The 24,483-nt window shown below is 38.8% G+C and overlaps 1 protein-coding gene across 1 annotated transcript in view; it reads left to right on the forward strand.

Annotated features, from left to right (window-relative positions):
- LOC126470686 (forkhead box protein P1) overlaps positions 1-24,483 on the forward strand; it is a 724,940-nt gene that overhangs the window by 536,510 nt on the left and 163,947 nt on the right. The window contains exon 5 of the mRNA XM_050098687.1: positions 13,302-13,361. Coding sequence (XP_049954644.1) covers positions 13,302-13,361 — 60 coding nt within the window. The remainder of the gene's footprint in view (positions 1-13,301; positions 13,362-24,483) is intronic.

The raw sequence follows: 24,483 nt of genomic DNA on the forward strand, positions 1-24,483 counted from the left end.
GCATCGTGTATTGAATTAAAAATCAGGATTAGTAAGGGAAAGCGATTTATTTCCTTTTGACGACTGCGATGCAGTTATAGCGACAACACTGACAACAATCGAAAAAATTAAGTCTGTTCCTTTCCTCAGCTACCCGCATAGTCACTATCGCTATGTGTGGCAGGTTCGAATGCTGGTGGTGAGACAGGTTTATCAGTAGTACTCGGGCGGTGAAGAAAATGTCCTCCTAAATCCCAAACCTCAGTGCACTGGAATAAGGGTGCGTAACACCCTTTAAGCTGATACCCCAGTTAATAAGGAAGGCGCAGCATGTTATCTTGGATGGTGAGTCATCCTCTGATGTAGAAGTAACTTCGGGCGTGACCCAGAGAAGTGTCCTGGGGGCCTTGCTGTTTATGTTGTATATTAATAACCTTGCGGACAATATTAATAGTAACTTCAGACTATTTGCGAATGACGCAGTTATCTATAGTGAAGTACTGTCTGAAAGAAGCTGAATAATTATTAAGTCAGAACCTGACAAATTTTCAAAGTGGTGTGAAGACTGGCAACTTATTTTTAATGTTCAGATAAATGTAAAAGTGGGCACTTCACAAAACGAAAAAAACGTAGTAACCTCTGACTATAATACCAGTGAGGCACGGCTGGAATCTGACAACGCCTACAAATACCTGGGTGTATCAATTTGTAGGGTTATGAAATGGGATGATCACATAGGCTCAGTCGAGGGTAAAGCCGGTGGTAGACTTCGTTTTATTGCTAGAACGCTGGGAAAATGTAATCGCTCTACAAGGGAGAGCGTTTACAAATCATTCGTGTAACCCATCCTGGAATATTGCTCGAGTTTTTGGGGTTCGTAAGAAACAGGACTAACAGGGTACATTGAACGTATGCTGAGGATAGCACGAATGGTCACAGGTTTGTTTGACCTGTAAGAGAGTGTCACAAAGATGTTGAATAAATTGAACCGGTGGACTCTCGAAGATAGACGTAAACTATCCCGAGAACGCCTATTTACAAAATTTCAAAAACTGGCTTTTAATTATGACTAAGAATATATTACAGCCCCCTACTTATCGTTCGCATAGGGATCGTGAGGGAAAGATTAATCTAATTAATTGCAGCGCACACAAAGGCATTTAAACAATTATTCTTCCCGCGTTCCATACATGAATGTAACGGGAAGAAACCCTAACTGGTAAAGTGGGACGTACCCTTTGTCATGCACTTCGCAGTGGTTTGCAGAGTATAGAAGTAGATGCAAATGTAAGAGTTCGACTTAATATTTGGTACTATTGTAGAAATGTGTTTAAATGCGGGCACAAGTTTCTGACTCCTCGTGCGTTGCGTCTCATTTCGATGATCGTATGCAGGGTGTTACAAAAAGGTACGGCCAAACTTTCAGGAAACATTCCCCACACACAAAGAAAGAAAATATGTTATGTGGACATGCGTCCGGAAACGCTTACTTTCCATGTTGGAGCTCATTTTATTACTTCTCTTCAAATCACATTAATCATGGAATGGAAACATACAGCAACAGAACGTACCAGCGTGACTTCAAACACTTTGTTACAAGGAAATGTTCAAAATGTCCTCCGTTAGCGAGGATACATGCATCCACCCTCCGTCGCATGGAATCCCTGATGCGCTGATGCAGCCCTGGAGAATGGCGTATTGTATCACAGCCGTCCACAATACGAGCACGAAGAGTCTCTACATTTGGTACCGGTGTTGCGTAGACAAGAGCTTTCAAATGCCGCCATAAATGAAAGTCAAGAGGGTTGAGGTCAGGAGAGCGTGGAGGCCATGGAATTGGTCCGCCTCTACCAATCCATCGGTCACCGAATCTGTTGTTGAGAAGCGTACGAACACTTCGACTGAAATGTGCAGGAGCTCCATCGTGCATGAACCACATGTTGTGTCTTACTTGTAAAGGTACATGTTCTAGCAGCACAGGTAGAGTATCCCGTATGTAATCATGATAACATGCTCCATTGAGCTTAGGTGGACGACGAAACTAAAATGAGCTCTAACATGGAAATTAAGCGTTTCCGGACACATGTCCACATAACATATTTTCTTTCTTTGTGTGTGAGGAATGTTTCCTGAAAGTTTGGCCGTACCTTTTTGTAACACCCTGTATACTAAACATAAACACAATAGTGCACTGCATAAGTTGTTATCACTGACATCCATATAACTTGGATACATGCTACACTGACGAAATAAGTGTTTTTCGATAGATGCAACCTTCCCTATGGAAATGATTCATATCACTCAGACTCGTATAAAAAACTATATGCACTCATGATTTCTACCTTCAGTATGGTCCTACTAGTTTAAATAATACTTTGTTTTTATGAAATACTCATCATTAACCTCTGATCGCTTCCTTTCCCTTGACTTTTTTCGAGTTCGTACTTTCCAATGACACCGGCATGGTCTCTGGTGTTATCAAAACTGCTGTATTTTCGACCAACTGATGAAAGGAATATAACCTCCCTGATAAATCATACAATTGCATGGAATCCTTGTTCATCTTATTCCTAACTTAAGCGACAATCACCATGAAACCACCTTTCTTTCAGTGAAGTTTTCAGTGAATATGGTGAGCATAACTATTTGTGAAACGATCTGTAGCAATAAAATGAAACAATTTCTTCGCCCAACAATACAACTTTAAGCGACCACGCGGATACAGATGGTAACTGAACATGTGTTGACTATAACGTTAAGCGCCTATAAGGAATGGTCCAACATAGACGCGGTTCCATACACAAATGTACCATCAGCCGGTTTATAAATGGGTCAGCGTCTCGTACAGTACCGACAACTAAGTTTTCGTCCTGATTATCTGCTATGGTATGAATATCTCACGGAACTACAACAATTGTGTAAGCGCAATTTAAGGACTTTCGCGTATAGATGTACAATATGGCAGCAACACACACGGTTCATGTGTAATATATCGTACCACAGTCACTGGAATGCAGTGGCAGTGCGTGGTGTTGCACAACTCCCAGTAATTTTACACTTCGTATTTTCGGTTTAGTAAGCCTAACACGTACCATGAAATACGTTACCTCTGGTTGTCCAATGCTGTATTACCTTGTAAAGGACTCAGAAATGTAGCTGGACTCCAAACAAACTCAAGGGGGTTGTGTCTGGCGGACACCACGGCCAGCCTAACTTGAAACGGGCCTGTCTGTGGCACCATTGGAAGCTTTGCGGTTACTTCACTGGGTGTTGTAGTAAACTAGAAATAGTTCCGAATGCTCCGCGAGGTAGCACCAGTCTACGGAGAACACTTCTCCCAGCATTCTCTCCTCCCGCAACGTTAATTTGCTATCCTAGCCGCCAGGATACGCCACCCAGAATATGACCATTAGCGATATTTCCGCAGCAATCATAATACTTTTTCTTCATTCACATATTTGTTTTTAGGGTAAAAATTCGGAGGAAATGTCTTCTCATCAGCATAACTGCATTTTACATTTTTGTCGGTCGTGAATGAAGAACGTCGGGAATCCAGGCGCCGAGAAACGGAATTTTCTCTCTGGTAAGCGTCTAAAAAATACAACCTTGAAACATCAGTGCTACACCCAACTTCAAATACTGCCGGCCACCACTGCTGGAATGCTTTCCAGTAACCGTCTTCGTATCAAACAATAGATCACTATGGTTGGCAGCTGTGATAGAAGGCATGAAGTTCAGCATCTGCGTTTGAGCTCACTATGAATTAGACAGTGTTTTGGACCCGCTTTCTGTTCTTTTTACCTTCGTTGCTCTACTGCTCGATCGTGGTTCCCCCAAAATCGTCGCTTCTTGTCGGCTGTTCCACTTCTTGTTTCTTTCGTGTTGTGAACTCTGATTGACGTGATATGAATCATTGTAATTTCGATAGTGTGTTGTAAAAGAGTGACGTGATGTGAATCATTGTAATTTCGATAGTGTGTTGTAAAAGAGCTGAAAATATATATAGTAAAAAACTAAAACCAAGGCAAATGGATAGGATAGTTTAATAATTTGTAACAAAATATATCAAAAATGTATTCACGACTGCCATCGCTTCAGGAACCGTGGTATGTCTCAGGCTGAAAAATACGCCCACCAATTTCGTTACATACCACAAGTAGTAATAATCACTTGTCAGTTAAACATAGTGTGGTCAGCTCGTTCATGCTGACAGTACCACTTCTGTTAACGTTTATGTATGCGACTTATGCTATCCAAGCACAAACATGTCATAAATGATCTCATGTAACTCTAGAAAATGAGTGGCTTATGTTAACCGAAACTAGTTGAAAGAGTACCGTATTATTTTTAGTATGTAATGTTACACTTTGCAAACACGTGTAGCAAGGAATATCCCATTTCATTCTGTGAAAATAAGCTGTTATGGGAGCTACCTTTATGCTGGACTAAGTACAGTAGAGCGTCGATTATCTGAACTAATTACTGGAAATAGATGTTCGGAAAACTAGTTTATGCGAACAATCGAACTACATACAGTAGAACTTCATTTGTACTTTTTTGAAGGGGGATGATAAAATTAATGTACAGATGAAATTAACGTTTATACTTTTCTTGAAACTAAAAGAATTTAAATGATATCTTTTTGTCACTGTCTTTCAGCACTTTTTTTTTTTTTTTTACAAGGTAACGTATATGTGAGGTGGGCTACACTAAAAGAGCATACTTTTTGTTGATAAATCTATTAAAGATCTAATAAAATAAATATGCCTCGAGGAGTTCATACATCTAAAAGAGAAAGTGAATTTCAGCAGAGAAAAGCAAAACAGGTTACAACTGATGCACTTCAGAGCGTTTCTGGCGCCATCTTAGAATATGTTACAAGCACTGATGATTGCCAAAATTCGTCAAAAGAAACTGATTCTCTCATTGAGGCAAGGACTGATTCGGATAATATCAGCTCATGTTCAGAAGGCACCAACGACAATACAGATGTGGTGATATCGCAAGAAGCAGACAAATCTGAAAAAAATACTGAAAATGGCTGCGATAATACTGATAATGTTATTACTATCGAAGACTAATAATGTAAATGAGTCTCTGCAGGACTTGAGAGAAGTATCTCATTGGAGCATACCTGTTCCTGATTATGTTCGCATTGCGATCATGAAAAAAGGAAAGGAACATTTCCAAACCAGAGAAGGGCCATTGGGCTCTGTATCTAGGCACGGATTAAAAGCAAAAGGCGACATGCGGTATCTTTGAAAGAAATGGTTTTATAAGGTGATGCTCACTGGTGAAAAACTGCGGTCTTGGATGGTTTACTCTCCAACTAATAACCTCTAATGTTTCTTCTATCGTTTGTTTGTTATCACCAGTAGTATTAATGCAAGGTCTACATTTGTGACTGGATTTTAGTAGTGGTGGAAATTGAATCCTAAAGCGGCCCACCAGGAACCTACAAATGACCATCTGGAAAGTCGTGAAAACTGGAAAACTTTGGAAATTGCATAAAACAATAGATGACGCAGCCTTGCAATTAATGGATACTGAAGAACTGAAGTGGAAGGGTCTTTTATCGAAGTTATTGCTTATAACTTTGTTTCTGGCTAACAAAACCTAGCATTTCGTGGACACAATGAAGGACAAGACTCTACAAATAAAGGCAATTTCTTAGGACCGATGAAACTACTGTCAAAATATGATGTAGTGTTGAAGGAACACACATGGAACTAGGAATATGGGAAATCTCAAAAAGTGTCACATTTATCACCAGAAGTACAGAATGAATTTATAAATGTTTTAGCGGACCACGTAAAATTGAAGATTGTAAAGAAATCAAATCGTCTGAATGTTTTGGTATTGTTTCACAGCACAGCTGACCTTTCATATATTGATCAGATGTCTGAAGTGATTCGTTTCGTGAAAGCTGATAACGGAAAAGTGGAATTAAAAGAAGTATTTCTTGGATTTATTCCTCTAAAAGGAAAAAAGCTGCTGATGTAAGTGACTAAATTCTTAAAAAGCTTGAAAATGATAATTTAGACTTTATGATGTGTTGATCCCAAGTATATGACAATGCAGCTGTTATGAACTATGTAGACCTATATGGAGGAGTGCAAGCCAAGCAAAAAACAATAAAGTCGTTTTATTGGATGTATTGATCATTCAATTAATTTATGTGGGTAACATTCCTTTGCACAGAATGTATCTTGTGTAACATTTTTCGGAACAGTAGAGACAACTTTTACATTTTTTTCTGCTTCCACTAGTTTTTTGCGATGTTCTTATCAAACAGGGCAAAACATCTGTTAAAAGACTCTCAACAACGTGTGCTCAGTATGCTGCATTAAAAGCTCTGGCAGAAAATTTTTATGATGTTGTCACTGCAACTGACATATTATGTGATCAGAGGTGCTGCACAAAATCTTATACCTGCTGTATGTAATTTCAAATTTCTGTGTTATCTTTACTTTTGGAATGATGTGCTGAGAGAAGTAAATTGTACTCAGCTTGCATTGTAAAGTAAAGGCCTGAGTCTTGATCATTATTTACAAAAATAGGCGTACTTCGTCTTTATACTGAACAAAAACGAGGTCATATTGTAGAAGAGGCAATACATCTTGCTGCGAGAAAGTCAGAGGAATACGGCACTCCAAAAGAAAGACGAATTAGTCGTAAAAAACGAATGGCTAGTGAATTGGCCACCGATAAAGAACTCACACTAAGACCAGAGCATGAAAAGGATTTGTTGGATTGTCTTGACCGATTCAGCATTCTACTCCGAACCAGATCAAAGTCCATTCAAGGTGTCTCACTCTTCGAGCTTGTGCGGCCAAATACTTCGCTTTCGGCAAACAATGAGGCGTTGAAATTAGCTGTTTCAAAATGCACTGGTTTTTATGATGAAGGATCAGAAGGAGAACTCCTCGATGAGATTCCAAGGGTTAGAAGACATTAAAAAGCGGCAGTTGTTACAGTTTCTGATTGGGCATGTCTTGACATTTTGAAATCCATCGTGGAATGGGATTTTAAAGACTCTCTTCCAAATCTTATACTCTTCTAAAATTACTATGACGATTTGCGTGTCAATTGCGTAATGTGAGAGGAGTTCTAGTAAATTAAAGGTAATTAAAAATTACTTATTATCAACAATGAACAACACGAGGCTAAATAACTTTCCCATGTTAACTAACGAACATGAGGCAACACAAAATATTAATTTTGAATGTGTGATATCAGTTTGCGGGTGTTAAAGCTAGAAAGAAATTTTAAGTGTTTGTGTCTCGCATTAGTAAATGTTTTTCTGAAGTATTTAAGCTAATGTATAGAGTATAATACTACATACTAATGTATAGTGCATAATACTATATACTAATGTATAATGCATAATAAAAGAATACTATTACGTATGGCAATTTGATGATTAATGACTCTAAGGCCTTCATTTGTCTTATTTAAATTCATACTTGAAATGTACCCACTTTTACTGATTTTAAGAGTTGTTGTTAGTGGGGTGACACCGCTGGTATCTGTCCCAGGTGCCACCCATGCTAGCTATGCCACTGAGGATATGTAATGGGAATGCATGCGTGAGATGATTCATGAGGACAGCAAATTGCCAGTAAGAATCTGTGTACTCGTGTAAAGAGCAATATTGTGGGTCAGCATGTCGCCAGCTGGTAAAATAATGAATATTGAGGTGAGCGGTCGGCCAAGGCAATGGCTCGATGTTGGAATAAATGGGAACATGCGATAATGGTTTTGTACGCATTGTCGAGGTTCTGGCCGACCAAGTCTGACCACACGAAGAGATGATCTCTGTTGAGCATCTAGCTCATTGTAACACCTTCACGTCTGCATCTGCCACCCGAACATAATCAATGGACTAGCTACGACACATCCTGCATTATTGCTCGGAAACTAGCAGAAGCCATTATATTCAGTCACCATCCGATGCAATGACTGCTATTAACACCACAACACAGACGATTGCATGTGGAGTGGTGCCGTATGCAGGAAGCATGGACTACTACCAGTGAGCTCACATCATTTTCGGCGATGAATATCGCCTCTGCACTAACTTAAATGGCCATTGTCTGCAAGTATGATGGTGCCGAGGGAAAGCTCACATTATGCCAATGAAAGGCACACTGGGATTACCCCTAGTGTCATGTGTGGGGAGACATAGTGTATGACCTCTGGTCCCCACTGGGAATTTTGATGGCAGAGCAGTACTTCACAGACATCCAGTGTTCACGTATGTTGGTTCTCATGAAACAGTAGTTTGGTAGCATCTTTCAAAGCGACAACGCTCGTCACAAATATCATGTGTCTCTGTGAACTTTCTACGTGATGTAGGGGTACACTAGAAAGATCCCCGAACCTATGTCAGATCAGTTCGGGTGTCAGCTGCATCCCAGTGACTTTTTATGGGATATCGAGGCCATTTACAACAGTTTTCAGCCAACTTACTTCAGAAGGGAATCAATGGTGTGTAACATCATTCCCAACAGTAGCAAAGTATGAATTAATAGCTAAGGGGTGCAACAATCTATTGTCAAAGGTTGAGAAGTGTAGTCGATCCTCCAATTTCGTTGTTCATTTAACTTGATTTTGTAATCACTGGAATAAAACAACAAATCGGTACCATCTCAGTGCATGACATGTCATTTCAGTTTCTCATCTCTCTCCAGGTGCTTAAGCTTTGTTAGTTAGTGTATCAATCAACCAGCAACTCTTTTTCATCATAGTCTTCAAATCCTTCACCTATAGTGTAAACTTAAGAAAACTAAATATCTAGAACATCGCTTTTCTATTCTGTAGTTCAGTGTGTCAACTGAAAAAGGATTATGTCTTTTGAACAACATACTGTATTTTCGACAGTAGACTGCTACTGCAAACAAAACTGACTTTCCTTATAAATACAACACTTGAATGATTGTTTTATAACACTGAACATAATAGTGTTACATCAGCAACTGTTACTACATAGAATACACCTCGACAGGGAGGAGAAATTTGAAATGAAACTTCACCTTTTGAGAGGTTATGTTGTTTTACACGATCCAGTCACCGCCTCTGTTCGACGTCAGTACGTCAGTGTGTAATAACGAAACATAGATGGCAGATTGGAGAACTAGCAGTGGAGGGTACACAAAGCGTGTCGGGGGGATGTGGTAAACAGTGCAGTCGTTGTCTAATGCAGAATCAGAGTGATTTCTCTGAAGTCCAAAAGAGCGTGATCATTGATTTTCGGACCAAGTGTGAAAGCATTTCCGAAACGGCTTAGTCTGTAAACTGTTCCCGTGCCGGGGTGGTTTAAATATACCGTGCAAGGCAAAATGGCGCTGTATAAAACTGGCGCCGAGGCAACTGTGGCGCACCACGGGACGTAAATGACAGAGGTGAACAACGACTGTGGATACGTGTACGGGAAAATAGATGTGCAACTGTTCAGCAACTGGCTGTCTAGACGAACCGAGGGGCTACCAATAGTGTCTACTCGATGAATGTTCACCAAATGTTGCTGCAGGCTCCCGGTTCGTGCACCCGTGCTGACTGCTGTTCAGCAGTGATGACAGGTGGAATCTATACGCCAGTACCACAACTGAACAAAAAATGGTTCAAATGGCTCTGAGCACTATGGGACTTAACACCTGAGGTCATCAGTCCCCTAGAACTTAGAACTACTTAAACCTAACTAACCTAAGGACATCACACACATCCACGCCCAAGGCAGGATTCGAACCTGCGACCGTAACAGTCGCGCAGTTCCAGACTGAAGCGCCTAGAACTGCTCGGCCACAACGGCTGGCCCGCAACTGAACATCCACTTAATGACAACAGGTAGCTTTTTCAGATGAATCACATTTTATGCTCCATCGGACAGAAGGCCATTGGCATTTACAGCTCTGCAACAACCGTCAGAAGGATCCAGAGCAGAAGAAGGAGCCTTTTGGTATGGGAAATGTTTTTGTGGCATACCCCGGGTGTTCTCATCATTCTAGAAGACACAGTGGATCGACACAAGTATTCCTCTGTCCTCGGGGACCGTGTCCACCTCTTACTGCGGTTTGTTTTTCCCTTGGCACGATAGGGTCACTTAGCAGAACAGTGCAGTGTGTCACACAGCTCACATGTAGGTATCTCGTTCAAAGAGCACCACGACGAGCTTATCGTACTTACCCGGCCACCAAACTCCCCAGATTTAAACGCCTTGGAGAATCTGTGGTATCATCTCGATCGGGCTGTCCGTGCCACGGATCCTTACCCGCGCACAGCTGGCCACGGCACTGGAGTCGGCACGGCTCCACGTCCTTATCAGTATCTTCCAGAACGTCATTGACTCCCTTCCTGCACGTGCTACAGTGGTCCGTGCTGCAAAAGGTGGTTATTGAGGCTTTTGACAGGTGGTCACATTACTGTGACTGGACAGAACAACAAAAACAATGTAATTAATATATGCAGGCATTTGCGTACTTGCAGGTCTAGTTTGACAAGGGACTGGTAGTTGACCATGGTCTTATTATAGAAAACATCCCAGGATGTGCCTGAAGTAATTTGGAAAAAAACATGGAAAACATAAATTAAGAAGGCTGGATGAAGACTGGAGCCTCCAACCTCCCAAATACGAGGCCAGTCTGTTTAAAACAGTGCTACCTCATCCAATTTATCCCTGGTGTACATTACTGTTTACAAAGTTATTTAGTAATGTGAAGGGTTTATACTACACTGTTCATTCATTTCTCACTCTTAGCCACTGCAAAAACCACATGTAACACTACACACACTATCAGCTGATGTCAGGACCATAGTGACAGTGCCTGTTTTCAGTTTTTTGTATCCGAACTTTGCATTTGCTAGCCTGAAAAACTGAGCCAGTATCCCGATGTAACGAGTGAGATGTTGAGCTCAGAAAAAGGATGAGGTGTTAGTATTATGCATTGTATAGCTTTGGGAGTAAGTTTTTCCAGAGAAGAAAAAAAGGAAAAACTTAATGTGAAAATGTTATGTGAAATAATATGTCTTGTTATTATTGTTTATATGTCTTACATTTTTACCAAACCGCAAATCTTTGTTATCTATGTAATCCTTTAATGCATAGACTGTATTGCTTTACAGATGTTTTTTAACTGCCTTTTCAAATGAGTTTGTTTCAGTAATCTCTTTAATCTCTTTGGCTAATTTATGGTTCAGTTTTATTCCTTGGTATAAAATACTGTTTTGAGTTGTTCATTTATCCTTTCTTGCTGAATGTAAGTTCAGTCTATCTTTCATTTCTTGGTCATGGGCAGTACTGTTTGTACAGTAATTATCAATGTTATTTTTGATGTACACAGCTGACTGGTAAATGCACTCACATGGTGTAGTTAAAATCCCCAGTGTTTTGAACAGATCTTCACAACGAGCTTGATTACTGTTTTTGATTATTATTCTTATGGCCCTTTTCTGTAGCTTGAAATCTGTGTTCTTGTATTTGTTCCCCAGAAAAGCATTCCATAACAAAAAATTGAGTATACACGTGATTAGTATAAGTGTGCAGCTAAAAAACACTAGCTGGTACATGCTGGTGACAGGACTCTAAGGGCATAACACGCTGATGAGATACGAGTTAAATGAACAATTTGCACTGTGAGCACATGGCTAGTCCCTTGTGTGTGAGATGTTACATCCCATTGGGTGTGGATACGTGCACTCGTGTGATTGGGAAGGATATATTACATACGCCTTACCATCTCATGAGCTTAACTGCCCCACAACATTTGTAACTGCATCTCAGTATCTTGGGTCTTGGTACTGGGATGAAAATGGTATCTGAGTTGGTCCCACAGAAGTTCTATTGGGGGCATACTGGTGGATCTTGCTGGCCAAGAAAATATCTCAACAACGTGTGATTCATGTCTGGCTTCTGCTAGTCTCAGACCAATGGTGCAGCATTACATGTGAGTTCATTACTTGTGTTCAGTAAGCAGGCACAGCTATCAAGATATTATGATGTGCTTGCCATACAATATGGTAATACTATCTTGGTGTGGTGAGGCCTACATAGACCAGAACCTTTATGATGGATGTGATTTCCCTTACCTTCCAATTAAGTTCAGCTTGGGTCCTCTGTCACATCTGAACACTTCACGCACTTGGATATTTCACAATTCCACCAGCTTGGTCCGTGGAGGCCAAAATGTTGATCCTTTCAAACTCTGTCATCTGTTGGTGATGTTGTTTCTAATGAGCATGTGGTATTTCCCATGGACTTTCAAAGTGTTCACTTACTATTTGCTACATTGCACACCAGTTAAATAACCAGTGCTTCTGATAATGTGATATTCTGGGGAAAATATGAAGTGATCAGGTGGCTGTTTGAGCTACCACAGATCACTCCAACTCTAATCACTTACATACCTATTGGTGGTACATTATCTATTTGTGCAAATTGCATCTACAGTGTACCATTCCTTACACACACTTAACTTTTTTGTCATTGGACGAAGAAAAACTGAACCAACATTAAACTTCCTGACAAATTTTCAAAATTTAACAACCTCTGCAGATCATTCACTATCTCAAAGATCTATGAGCTCTTCAAAATGCTCAGTATTGCTAACTTTTGCTATGTCAATATGAAATTGCAGATTCTACCTATGTGTACCATGTGGTTAGTGAAGGAAGCAGGAAAATCAAGGTTTCATATCTCATTAAAGATCAAATGATGATGGAGTAGAAAATGAGCTGTGGTGTTTTAAAATAAATAATTCTAGCAGATGTCTGCATCACTTTCTTTGGTTGAGGGAAATGAACCATCTTTTAGGGTTATGAGCATGTGCAGTACTGCAGTTAGGCTACACGATTATCAGAAAAATGCTGAAGGTAGTGCTTTTTTCGTGCCATCTGTGCAATAATTCATGTTTGAAGCTCGTTTTGCATTATAAACAGAATATCTTGCATGCCATTACAAATAGAACTCAATAGATGAATTTGTTTAGAACAATGAGAACTTTCCAAAACATGTCAGAATGTTAATGAATCAAAGAATAAGATAAGTTTCACTAAATATGACAGGCTATTCTTTAATCCCTATGCAAGTATATTCCACAGAGACCCCATGGTTTCAAATGATATCTCTCTCTCTCTCTCTCTCTCTCTCTCTCTCTCTCTCTCTCTCTCTCTCTCTCTCTGTCTCTCTCTTTCTCTCTCTCTCTCTCCCAGTCATTCAGTTATTATTTTTATGCACACTAATGATGTGACAAAAGAGATTATATGCACAGAATTTTCTTTTCTACACTGGGAATGTAGAACCAGTTTAATGCTTTATTTTCTTCTAGGAAAGTACAGGTGACCATGCAAGCAGTGATCGATTCAACTACCTCACACTGAAGTCTGTGGTAAGTAGTAAACATATTTACTTTCATTAGTAATCCATAACTGTAAATATCATGAGTTTACCATGTGATTGTTAATCTGTGTGCTTAAAGTTCCACTTATTTGTTTTGGCAGTGTACTTAATCTGATTTTATTCACTTCCTCTAGTCAATATGCATGCATTTCAGTTGTAACGCGACATTCAGTTCATGTGGGTCAATACACATTGCTTTCCCCTTACCAGTAACAATTGACTTCTTGATGCCACTACAATGTAAGCTGTCTGTGACAGGCAAAAATGGATGAACAAAATACAAGAAACATTTGAGCATCAGGAAACATAACATCTGTTGATGTTCGTTACCTTAATGAATTCAATTTCCCAATGAACAACCTTATTTGTCAGCCTGATACGTAAAAACAATTAAATGAAATTATTTGTGGGGTATTATTTGTTTAATATGAACTACAATTCAAAAAGCAATTTGAAAGTTTTCTGTTTCCTAATAAGTAGTATTTATGTCAGAAATTTAGTGCAACACTAGACCTTGCTGTTAGGATATTTTGTCAAGCAATCCACATCCTTTTGAATGATTTTTTGACTAATAAAGAGTCATTATGTACATTTTCCCCAGTGATTTGGTAGATATATTGAATTTCAGTTATGCACAATGTAAATGGAGTTACCCCAAATGAATAATACTCATCAAATTTTTCATGCAACACCAAGCTCCAAAAGAAAATATCATTTTGTTTCTCATTTCAAGAAAAATGTTATTTGAACTTGAAATTTATATGTCCAGCTGATAGATCATTTATAAATTAATGTAGTACAATGTTTAGCTTATCAATAGGTATTAAAAGATGCAGTAAAACACAAACACTAATCAGTACTCCAGCAGCAACTGAGTGTAACTGAGTATAGTGAGGTCTACATGGTGATAGCAGATAGATAACACAGTTCAGGTTGACACAAGAAAGACAGCAAATCACACATGTTCAAAACAAATTTTCCAGATGGCTTGAAAGTGATATTGAAGGTTGTATTGGTATCATGGCTAGATGGCTTGCTCTTGATCAGTTACCCACAGTAACAGACACTGAAGTTTCAGTGAACATATCTTTGCCATGTCTTCAAAGTCCAACTTTCCTTCTCTTGTGTATTGATCCATTTCATGCTATCTGTCTGGTACTGCCATATGACAGCACTACTGAACCGCTGTTGGGATGCAGGTTAGTCTTTGTGTTTTGCTGCAGAGGATGCAGGTTAGTGTTTGTGTTTTGCTGCCCCTGTTAATGCATATTGTTAAACCAAATATCACGCTAGACTAATTTGTAACGTCTTTATGAAATAGGTACAAATGTTCCACTTTAAAAAAACATTTTGTCTTTATTGAAACACAAACTGATGTTCCCCATCAATCCTAGGTACTGTGTGAAACATGGTGAGCAATATTTGTTTAGGCTGACTCCATATATACAGTGCATAAACAAAACTACAAATAGCTACTGAAACATCAGACAAAATGCACCTGACAAGTCTTAGGAAAGATACTGGTACACAGCTGAGAGACACAAAAGCATACTTTCAATCAACATATAGTTATGATGTTGAGTGAAGTGGTCATAAGAGCATGTCTGAAAGATCTTTACTGGCAACAATGGATCAGGAGAATGGAGCTACTGTTTCAGCAGTGCAGTTGTCCAACTTTATTTTAGTGGATGCATATGTACCATTCTGAAAAGTTAGGTTAATGCATAATTCATTCCTGTTTGCATTTATTTTGCATTTGTGCCAATAAGTAACTGACAGAATTTTCATCAGAGTTCAGACATTAAATAGAACATGAATGAAAATAACTACTACACTTAAAAATCTTCAGGCAATATTGTACAAAAATCAACAGTTAGGTTGAAAATAACACTGAAAAATATATGAACATGTAGTAAATAGTTAATGCACACAGATACAATTTGTGGAATACACAAAAGTTGTACAATATAAACAATGCGTGTAGAGTGCACTGACAAGCAACTACACAGGTCACTGCTCACCATCATTACACATCACACAACAGTGTTTGCCCACTGTGGATGTTGGCATTATTTATTGGTGCTTCATGTAATGAGTAAGCTTCTCATCATGGTGTCATCATTAATGATATGTTAAACACTGATAAATTGAATGGCATTAGTCAAGATCTTATCACATTTACAAATAAGTATGAAGTTGAGAAACACATTTAATATTGGCAGATACATTGTATACAAAAAAATGTATAAACACACAAGACAAAAAATGTATAAATGCACAAGTTTTTAGGGGTAGATAGGGAGAGGGGTAGCACTTTTAACTTGATGTTGATTATTCATGTATTCATCAATGTTGCTGGTTGTCAACACATTCTTTGATTCATTTTTGAATTTACCATTGTGACAAGTCTTTGACTTTTGAGGCAAAGTGTTGGATTAAAATTTTATTTGATAAAATACACTGTTCTAGTATAGGGTTCTCCTGTGCATTTTCCCATGAAAATAATTTTTGTTTTAATGATTAATAGATATGGCTGTTTAGTGTTGATGAATGTCTGCATGGTTTTTAGGAAAAGATGCTGCCATAGATATGTATAAATGGAGTGTCATGCTTTTAAGTTCTTTAAACATTTCAGTACGTGCTTCCCTTTGGCTAGCCTCTTTCATGTCAGTATTTACAGTCTTCAGCTGGAGTTTAAATGAATTTTGTGCTACTCTTGTATCACCCCAAAACAGAAACTCACATGCCAGTCAGTTGTGTTTGAATGGATGATAGGAGCATAGCAGAGTTTCTGTATTACATTATCTTTTAAGAATTCTTGAAATATAACAGTAACCAGAATGAAAAATGTTCCTCTGGTAGCACAAAAAGATGACTATGCCCTGGGCATAGTTAGGGATGTAAAAGAAAGGGAACTATCTTTTTGACGTATATGGCAGCTTCAAAGACATTTAAATCAGAACATTGTCATATTCACAGTTTTTTACTTGTTAGTATTAGTCATGTAATATAATGTATTGTGTCAAGTAAAGTAACATGATACCTGACGTTATGTCATATAATGTGACATATAGCATCATGTCATCCAACCAATGTGACACAACGTGTCATTAAAGTTTAGGATTCATACATCCTCACTCTAGGATACTTACTATTATAGGTGCCCTCCAACTCTGCTGCTATCTATTTTAGATGCATCCCACTCACTAGAAGCACACAAATTTGTGTCTTTTTGTTCTTACACCCCACATGACATGTGTAACAGGGGGTGGGCCTAAGAGAGCTCACTGCAGTGAGGAAGTAGGATTAACTCATAAAAAAGTGCAAATATGTCTTTGAAGCAGTCAGATAAGCCAAAAAGATAGTTCCCTCCTTTTACATCCCTAATTCTGCCCAGGACATACAGTATTTGCCTTTTTTGTGCTGTGGTAAGAACATTTTTCATTCTAAATGATAATTAATTGCAACCCTCAGCTGCCGACAGGTGTTGTTGATATACATTGATGGGGACAGCTGAAAATGTGTACCCTGACTGGGACTCGAACCTGGGATCTCCTGCTTACGTGGCAGATGCTCTATCCATCTGAGCCACTGAGGACACAGATGAATAGCGCGACTGCAGGGACTTATCCCTTGCACCCCTCCTGTGAGACCCACATTCCCAACTGTCCACAATCTATGTACACAATGTTCCTAATAGATATTTGCCCATCCACTCATTACTCGTGCCAGCTAAGGTGATGATTCCCGTAAGAGTTGAGAACATCTTACAAATCTAACTGCACATTCTTACTCACACCATTTCTCAATTGTAATAGAAGGAAACAAATAGTGGATAATGTTCATTTTCTTCATTTGCCTGACTAGCAAAATCAGGATATTTTACTTATTTACATTCATGAAACGCAATATTAAATGGTCTGGTGATGTCAGGTATGACTTTTCCGTAACGAAGTCTTTTCATAAACCAAACTGACAGACAGTCAATGAATAATTCAGGGTGAATAGATGTGTTTACATGATACTGAATCATTAAAAGTAACTTCCAGTGGATACTTACTTTACATTTTATTATTTGTGTTTTTGTGTTCATTCATAAGCAAATGTTTATTAAATTAAAAAAAAAGAGAGAAACACTGCAACTGCCTCACAAATTATTTGCTATTTGTCTGTTCCCACTATTATAAATGTGGTCAGATATTAATGTAACTTGGTACACATACATAGCATTGGTGGGTACATAAAAGATTAGAGATGCTGTTCTTTGTGACAGATAGAATGGCCAACAGAGTACATTAGTGTTGTTCATATTTCGTGTTGTTACCAGGGGTAAAATAAGGGGTGTGAACAGTGTCAGATGTTGAATGATCACTGTGAAGGACATGGAGTTGCTGCAGACACAAGTCAGACAGTGTTATCAGCACTTGAAGGAGCCAGCTGATCAAATCATGATTTGAGTGGCATTTGTGTGTGACAGTGGTTCAGTGTTGGACTACATGGGAATATGAGGGTAAGCATATTTGTCATAAAGGTTCTGGTTGACCACATCTGACCACCACAAGGTAGGATAGCTGTATTGTGCAGTGAGCACATCATAACCCTTTCACACCTGCACCTGCCATCTGAGAATATGTAATCGCACCATGGGTCAGAGACGAGCAGCCGACGGATTAGAGAATACCATCCCATGTGTAAGGTGCTGTTAACATCACAACACAAACAGTTACATTTAGAGTGGTGCCACGAGTGTGAAGCACAGATTGCTGATGACTGGTGTTGCATTGTGTTCACCGATGAATCTCGATCCTGCACTATCCCAGATGACCATAATCCTGTTTGCGCAGTAATGACTTAGGGAGATGTCCCATGCTTCAATCGTTTTGGAGAGGAACAGTGGTGTTAGTTCTGGTATCAAGGTGTGGGGAGCCATTGGACATCATTTCAGATCATGGCTCATATTGACTCAGGGAACTCTTATGGCATAATGGCAACTACATCATGGACATCCTGTGTCCCCTATGTTACCTCTCATCAGACGGTACGGTAGTGCCATTTTTCAACAAGTTAAGACTCATCCACACATGGCACATGCCTCTATGAATTGTTTGCATGATGTTGAGGCCAGTAAGATTCACAGATAGGACATGTGTGGGACCAGTTGGACATCAACTCTCTCCCAGTGTCAGTATCCAGGATATCTAGGACCAGTTACAACAGTTGTTGGCCATCTTGTCTCAGGAGAGTATACAACTGCTTTATGATACCATCATCAATTGAATTAATGCATGTATCCAGGCAATAAGGGGTCCAACATCATACTGATAAGTGGGCTCATACTGCCAAGTCATTTGTAAATTGTACTTGATTTAGTAATCACTGAAATAACATCAGTTACCCTCTCAACCCATGAAGTTACATTTCATGTCTTCCTCTCCTTCTGGATGCTTCATTTTTTTGTCAGACATTGCAGGTGTTACTTTTTTATAACTGAAACACCAGGTAATTCTACAAAAATTTCTTTAAAGTAATGCTGTGCTGGAGTGTATTAGTACTGTGGTCATACGATTTGCTCTCAGTCAGTCTCTAGTGCAGTCAGTAACAAAAAGAGAGACCAAAAGATTGGTAAACATTAGTTCACCATGTCTTCCATGCCTGACTTTTTCTGTCTCGTATGCCAATCTGTACTACACAGTCTATCTACTACCAACACGAACCAGGGCTACTCAGTCACTGCTGTAGTACTGGTCATTTCTCATGTTTTGCTGTTCCTGCTAATACATATACCATAATAGGACATTAAATTAAACTAATATGGTACCACTCTATCAAATGTACACATAAAATTTGACTTTAAAAGACATTTTGTTTCTAGTAAAAACAAATAAATGCTTTTTGTTGATGCTACATTACATGTGAAACACTTTATGTGCAGTATTTTCTCAGATTTACTCCATCTGTTCATTGAAAAATCTAAAGTGCAGATATCTGCCAAAACATCAGACATCGGAATGAGATTTTCACTCTGCAGCAGAGTGTTTGCTGATATGAAACTTCCTGGCAGATTGAAACTGTGTGCCGGACCGAAACTCGAGCTCGCGGGCAAGTGCTCTACCATCTGAGCTACCCGAGCACGACTCATGCCGCGTCTTCACAGCTTTACTTCTGCCATTACCTCAACTCATACTTTGCAAACTTTACAGAAGCTCTCCTGCGAACCTTGCAGAACTAGCACTCCTGAAAGAAAGTATATTGTGGAGACATGGCTTAGCCACAGCCTGGTAGAGCACTTGCCCGTGAAAGGCAAAGGTCCCAAGTTCGAGTCTTGGTCCTGCACACAGTTTTAATCTGCCAGGAAATTTCATCAGACATCTCTTGAGAGAGACACTTGATATATATGATTAATGTCTATCATGGTTGTGAGCTTAGAACTGAGGTTCTCTATTGGAACATGTAGTGTCTTTCTAAGTAAATACAATCCACATTTTATTATTTACTTTTAGTGCATATACATTTTGATACAGTCACAAAGAATTCTTTGAATTTGCTCATTATTGATTTTAATTCAGTTTCATCTCTTTTACTTCTAGACAAAATAGAAATATTGCAGTAAAAGATAACATCTTGTGTACTACCTTCTTGATGTGTACATTCCTAAACCGAAGGTTAGAGGAGACATTTATTTCTCTCCACCCCCCCCCCCCCCCCCCTTAAAAAAAAAAACTGAGTTTGGCGGTGCAGTGATAATGTGGAAGTTCAAATCCACATCCAGATTTAGGTTTTTTGTGATTTCTCTAAAATGGCTTAAGGCAAGTGCTGAAATGCTTCCATCAGAAAAGACACTGATTATTTCCTTCTCCATTGGCAGGACATTGAAACCTAATTCCTTCTTTTCCTTTTGTAAACCTATGTTTTGTATCACAGGTAGCAAGCACCAGCTATCATTGCATGGAGGATACCTCGTGGTGTTAGCTGCCAAACAATTCACATGCTATACATTTGTATTAAACTGCTGTATTTATGCTGATTACATATTGTTTCTTTTTTGTGTTCCTTTCAGGGCCACACATATAGTTTGTTTAGAGACAAGGCTAAAAATGTGCATAGTTATCCCCAGCTGCTTCACACAGAGGCACTTTTCTTGGTTCCAGGAGAAAAGCAAGCTAAAGGAAATAAAATCTGCATAAATGCTATATTGAAGCTGCATTTACACTGTCAAGTTTTGGACCACACATATTCAATGTCCAGTTTTTACTTGCACCAGTTAATTTTCAGCATAGCTTGTAACACTTAACAGATTAAATGTTTCTTGTAAACTCTTTTCATCTGTTTGGAAATTTTGTTTGTATTCACATTTCAAATGGGGATAACCAAATAAAATGTAGGGAATTAACCTTGTACTTGTACAGACTTAAAAATGGTAGTTACTTTCTGACCTGCAACTGGACTGGAACCTGGAACAGGTAATTCGAAATAGAAAACAAAATTCATCTCATGACAAATAAATTATAGCTATGGAAATAACATTGCTCAAATGACAACTGTGATTCATTTGCCAATCTATATGTATGAAACCAATAATGGTAATGCAGACTCACCTAACTATAAACCTTGCACGGTATTTTCATGCCTTGTGAAAGTTTTCGCAAATATTTCCCAAAACTCAATTCAAATAAATATTGTATTAGGGATACATTTTATATTCATGTAAGTAAAGTACAAGAATTTACTTTTGCACTATAGGATACTTTTGATAGATTTATCTACAGAGCTTTAAAACCAATGTTCAAGAAACAGAATGTTCTGTATTTAATGGGTATTCTGGACGAAAGCATTAAAAGTTGTAACACCATATGTGTTACCTACTTGTATGAAAAAATGTTTTCTACGCTAATTTACACTAGCATGGAAAGAGACTCAAAACTTTTTAGCTTGCTCTCAGGATACATCGGACAAGAACTCAACCTGCTGTAGCTCTGATCATCATTAATTAACTTGATTGTTTTAAAATAGCACATGTTGATTGTGACCATTTCACGCTGTTCATGGGGTTTGTCACCTCACAGTTTAATTGAAATGGGCTTGGCATTAAAAAGGTGTAGAAATTCTGCTATGGACCATCTTCCAGGTAACTTAAGTATCATTTTTATATGTTTTTCTTGCTTTATACCCCTCCTTCATTTTAACTCAAAGAGTTCTGTTGTTCTTCACATTATTGTTTCCCAATTTCTTGGAATGTTCTGGGTATCTAATGATGTTGGCCACTGAGTAACCTTTCTAAAATGTTAATTGAATATTCTACTTCTCATTGAAGCTATTCGTTTAAATTGTTTAGATTTTTCCACTAATACACAATGTACTTGTTGGCTGTTACTGCATTGAACTGTTTACTCATGTGATTTACTAATGTTTGCAATAACTACAACCAGGCTGGCAATAATGGACATATATTGTGTCATTTGTCTCCCATTTAATATATTACCATACTCCTGCTGAACATTAATTTGGATGAATATATGTATGGTGTTTATGTGTAATAGGTAGTGTGAGTAAAAACTATTTTGTGATAGACCATACTCAAACTTTACTATGTGAGGATTCAGAAGATATAAGTTTTCAACATTTTCCACTGAAATACTGAGAAGATTCATGGAATGGGATGTAGTTAAATTATTCTTGATGATCTATCTGTAGTAATCAGTACCGCAGAAGATAGGCTTAACAATCTGCTGTCAACACTGGATTAATAATCCTCGAAGTATTAGCTGACTCTAGCATGTACCAAGGGGATGGCAAGATAGGCCCCCATCAAGGATTCAGGCAATTAAGGGGCCACACAACATGATCAGAGGAAAAGGAAAGATGGTTTAAAAACTATTCAGTATGGGTATGCAACTTTTCCTACATGTCGTGTTCCTATTTTTACCTACCCAGAGAAGCCTTCCCCTTCACCCATGACTGTAAACACACGCTGTTCTGACCATATTATTTCCACAGTGAAGTTCATCCATGTTGCCTCATGAAGATATCATTAATACTGAACAGACATCTGTCATTAACACGTGTTGTGGCAATAGTGTGCTTGGACCATATGTCTGTCACATATACATTTACACATGTTCAGCAATGGAATTCTTGCTGCTACTTTGCTTCATTGTTGTAGGACATTTACAGCATTGTCCCCTTACCTAGTGTGCACTTATTGTGTGTTTGTAACCCAGCACAAAGTCCCAAGTGACTGGAAAAATGGGCAGATGGCTTCTGTACACAAAAGGGAGATAGCATGAACCGAAAAAATTACAGACCAATATCCTTAACAGTGGTTTGTTGCAGAATTCTTGAACATGTTCTCACTTCCAATACACTACTCAACAAAAGTTTGGAAAACTATCATAAAATGTTGTCTACAATACTAGAGCTCTCATTGACTTAGGCGCTTCATGCATTATCCAGTTATAGACTATATACTTGACAGTGTTTACTACAGGTAAGTTTAGTGGCGATTTCCCAATCGTGTAAACATACCGCTGCCCCAGTGGTACACTGCGAGTGGTCCAGTATCTACAACATCTTCATTAACTTTGTGTTTAGCACTGCAGTAACATGCCATAGAGGCATACAACACTTTGATACAATCATTTAGCGACTTTACTTTCAGCAGGTCATAAACAGCAAGATATTGCCGATTGGTAACATGTCATTCAAGTGGTGTGTTTAAGGTGTGGAGAAAGTACAGAGAGACAGGAAATGTGAATGATAGACCTCGCAGTGGTTGTCCTTGTATGACAACTCCAAATTCTTCATTTCTTCCAGCTGTCGGCTTGCATTCACCCAACATCAACTGCAGTAGGGACTCATATCTCAGACCAAACAGAGCACAGAAGATTGCATCTGGGTGGTCTTCATTCCAGAAGATTATTGAGAAGATTTGCACTAAACCAATGGAACCAATGCGAGTGAAGGACCTGAGATCTTGCACATCAACATTGGACCATTGCAGAATGGAATAATGTCATGTTTTCAGATGATACCAGGATTGGTCTGTGACAACACACTAGATGTATTAGTGTTTGGAGAAGCAGTAGATAACACCAGGAACCCTGATACTTTCAGGAAGTCCATCAGTTTGCTGGTGGAAGTGTAGTGTTGTGGGTGGCAATAATGATGGGACAGTAGACCTCTCTAATTCTCATCTATGGCAATTTGACCAGTCCCCGATACCTCCAAGAGGTCCTACAAATGATTGTAAGGCCCTACAGACATGAAGTCAGTTACAACTTCATCCTAGTTGATCACAATGCAAGGCCGCACTGTACTCTACCAATGTCTCGGTTTCTTCAAAGATGCAATGTCAACTGAATACATTGGCCAGCACTGCCCCAGACATGAACGCAATTGAGCATACATAGGGTCTGTTGAATGTGGCAATTGGACAATGTCTGAATCCAGCTGACAATCTTCAGAACCTTACTGAAGCAGCCATTGAGGAGTGGGACCACATACCCCAATATAAAGTTGATGGTCTCATCCAAAGCATGCCTCACAGAGTGGAAGAACTCCTCCATTTGTGGGGATGACATACTCACTACTAAAGACTGATAACCATCGTCATAAGATAAAGATTTTCACTGTTTTTGTTGTCAGGGTGTACACCTAGGAGAGAGCCTACTTTGTTTCGTAATTTTTTTGTAACTAACCAAAATCATTCTTGGTTTCAGAACTAATTATGTTTATTCTGTTAATATGGTACTGTACAAACCTCAGTGGGTGTACTACAAGAAGTTATTCCAAACTTTTGTTGAGGTGCATAAAATAAATTTCCTTGAGACTGAAAAGCTTCTCTCCAGGTAACAGCATAGTTTTAGAAAGCATCGCTCATGCAAAACTCAGTTTGTCCTTTTCTCACATATCTTGTGAACTATGAATGCAGGACAACAGGCATGTTGCCCCATTGCAGACTGTTGATGAAGGTGTGAGCGTATGGAATAAGTTCCCACATGTGAGTGCAGCTTGAAGACTATAAAAATCACCAAATGTAGAAAAATGTAAGTTAATGGAGATGGGTAGGAAAAACAAATAAGTAATTTTCGAATACAATATTAGTAGTGTGCTTC

This window comes from Schistocerca serialis, chromosome 3, assembly GCF_023864345.2.
Source record: "Schistocerca serialis cubense isolate TAMUIC-IGC-003099 chromosome 3, iqSchSeri2.2, whole genome shotgun sequence".
NCBI classification, from domain to species: Eukaryota; Metazoa; Arthropoda; class Insecta; order Orthoptera; family Acrididae; genus Schistocerca; species Schistocerca serialis.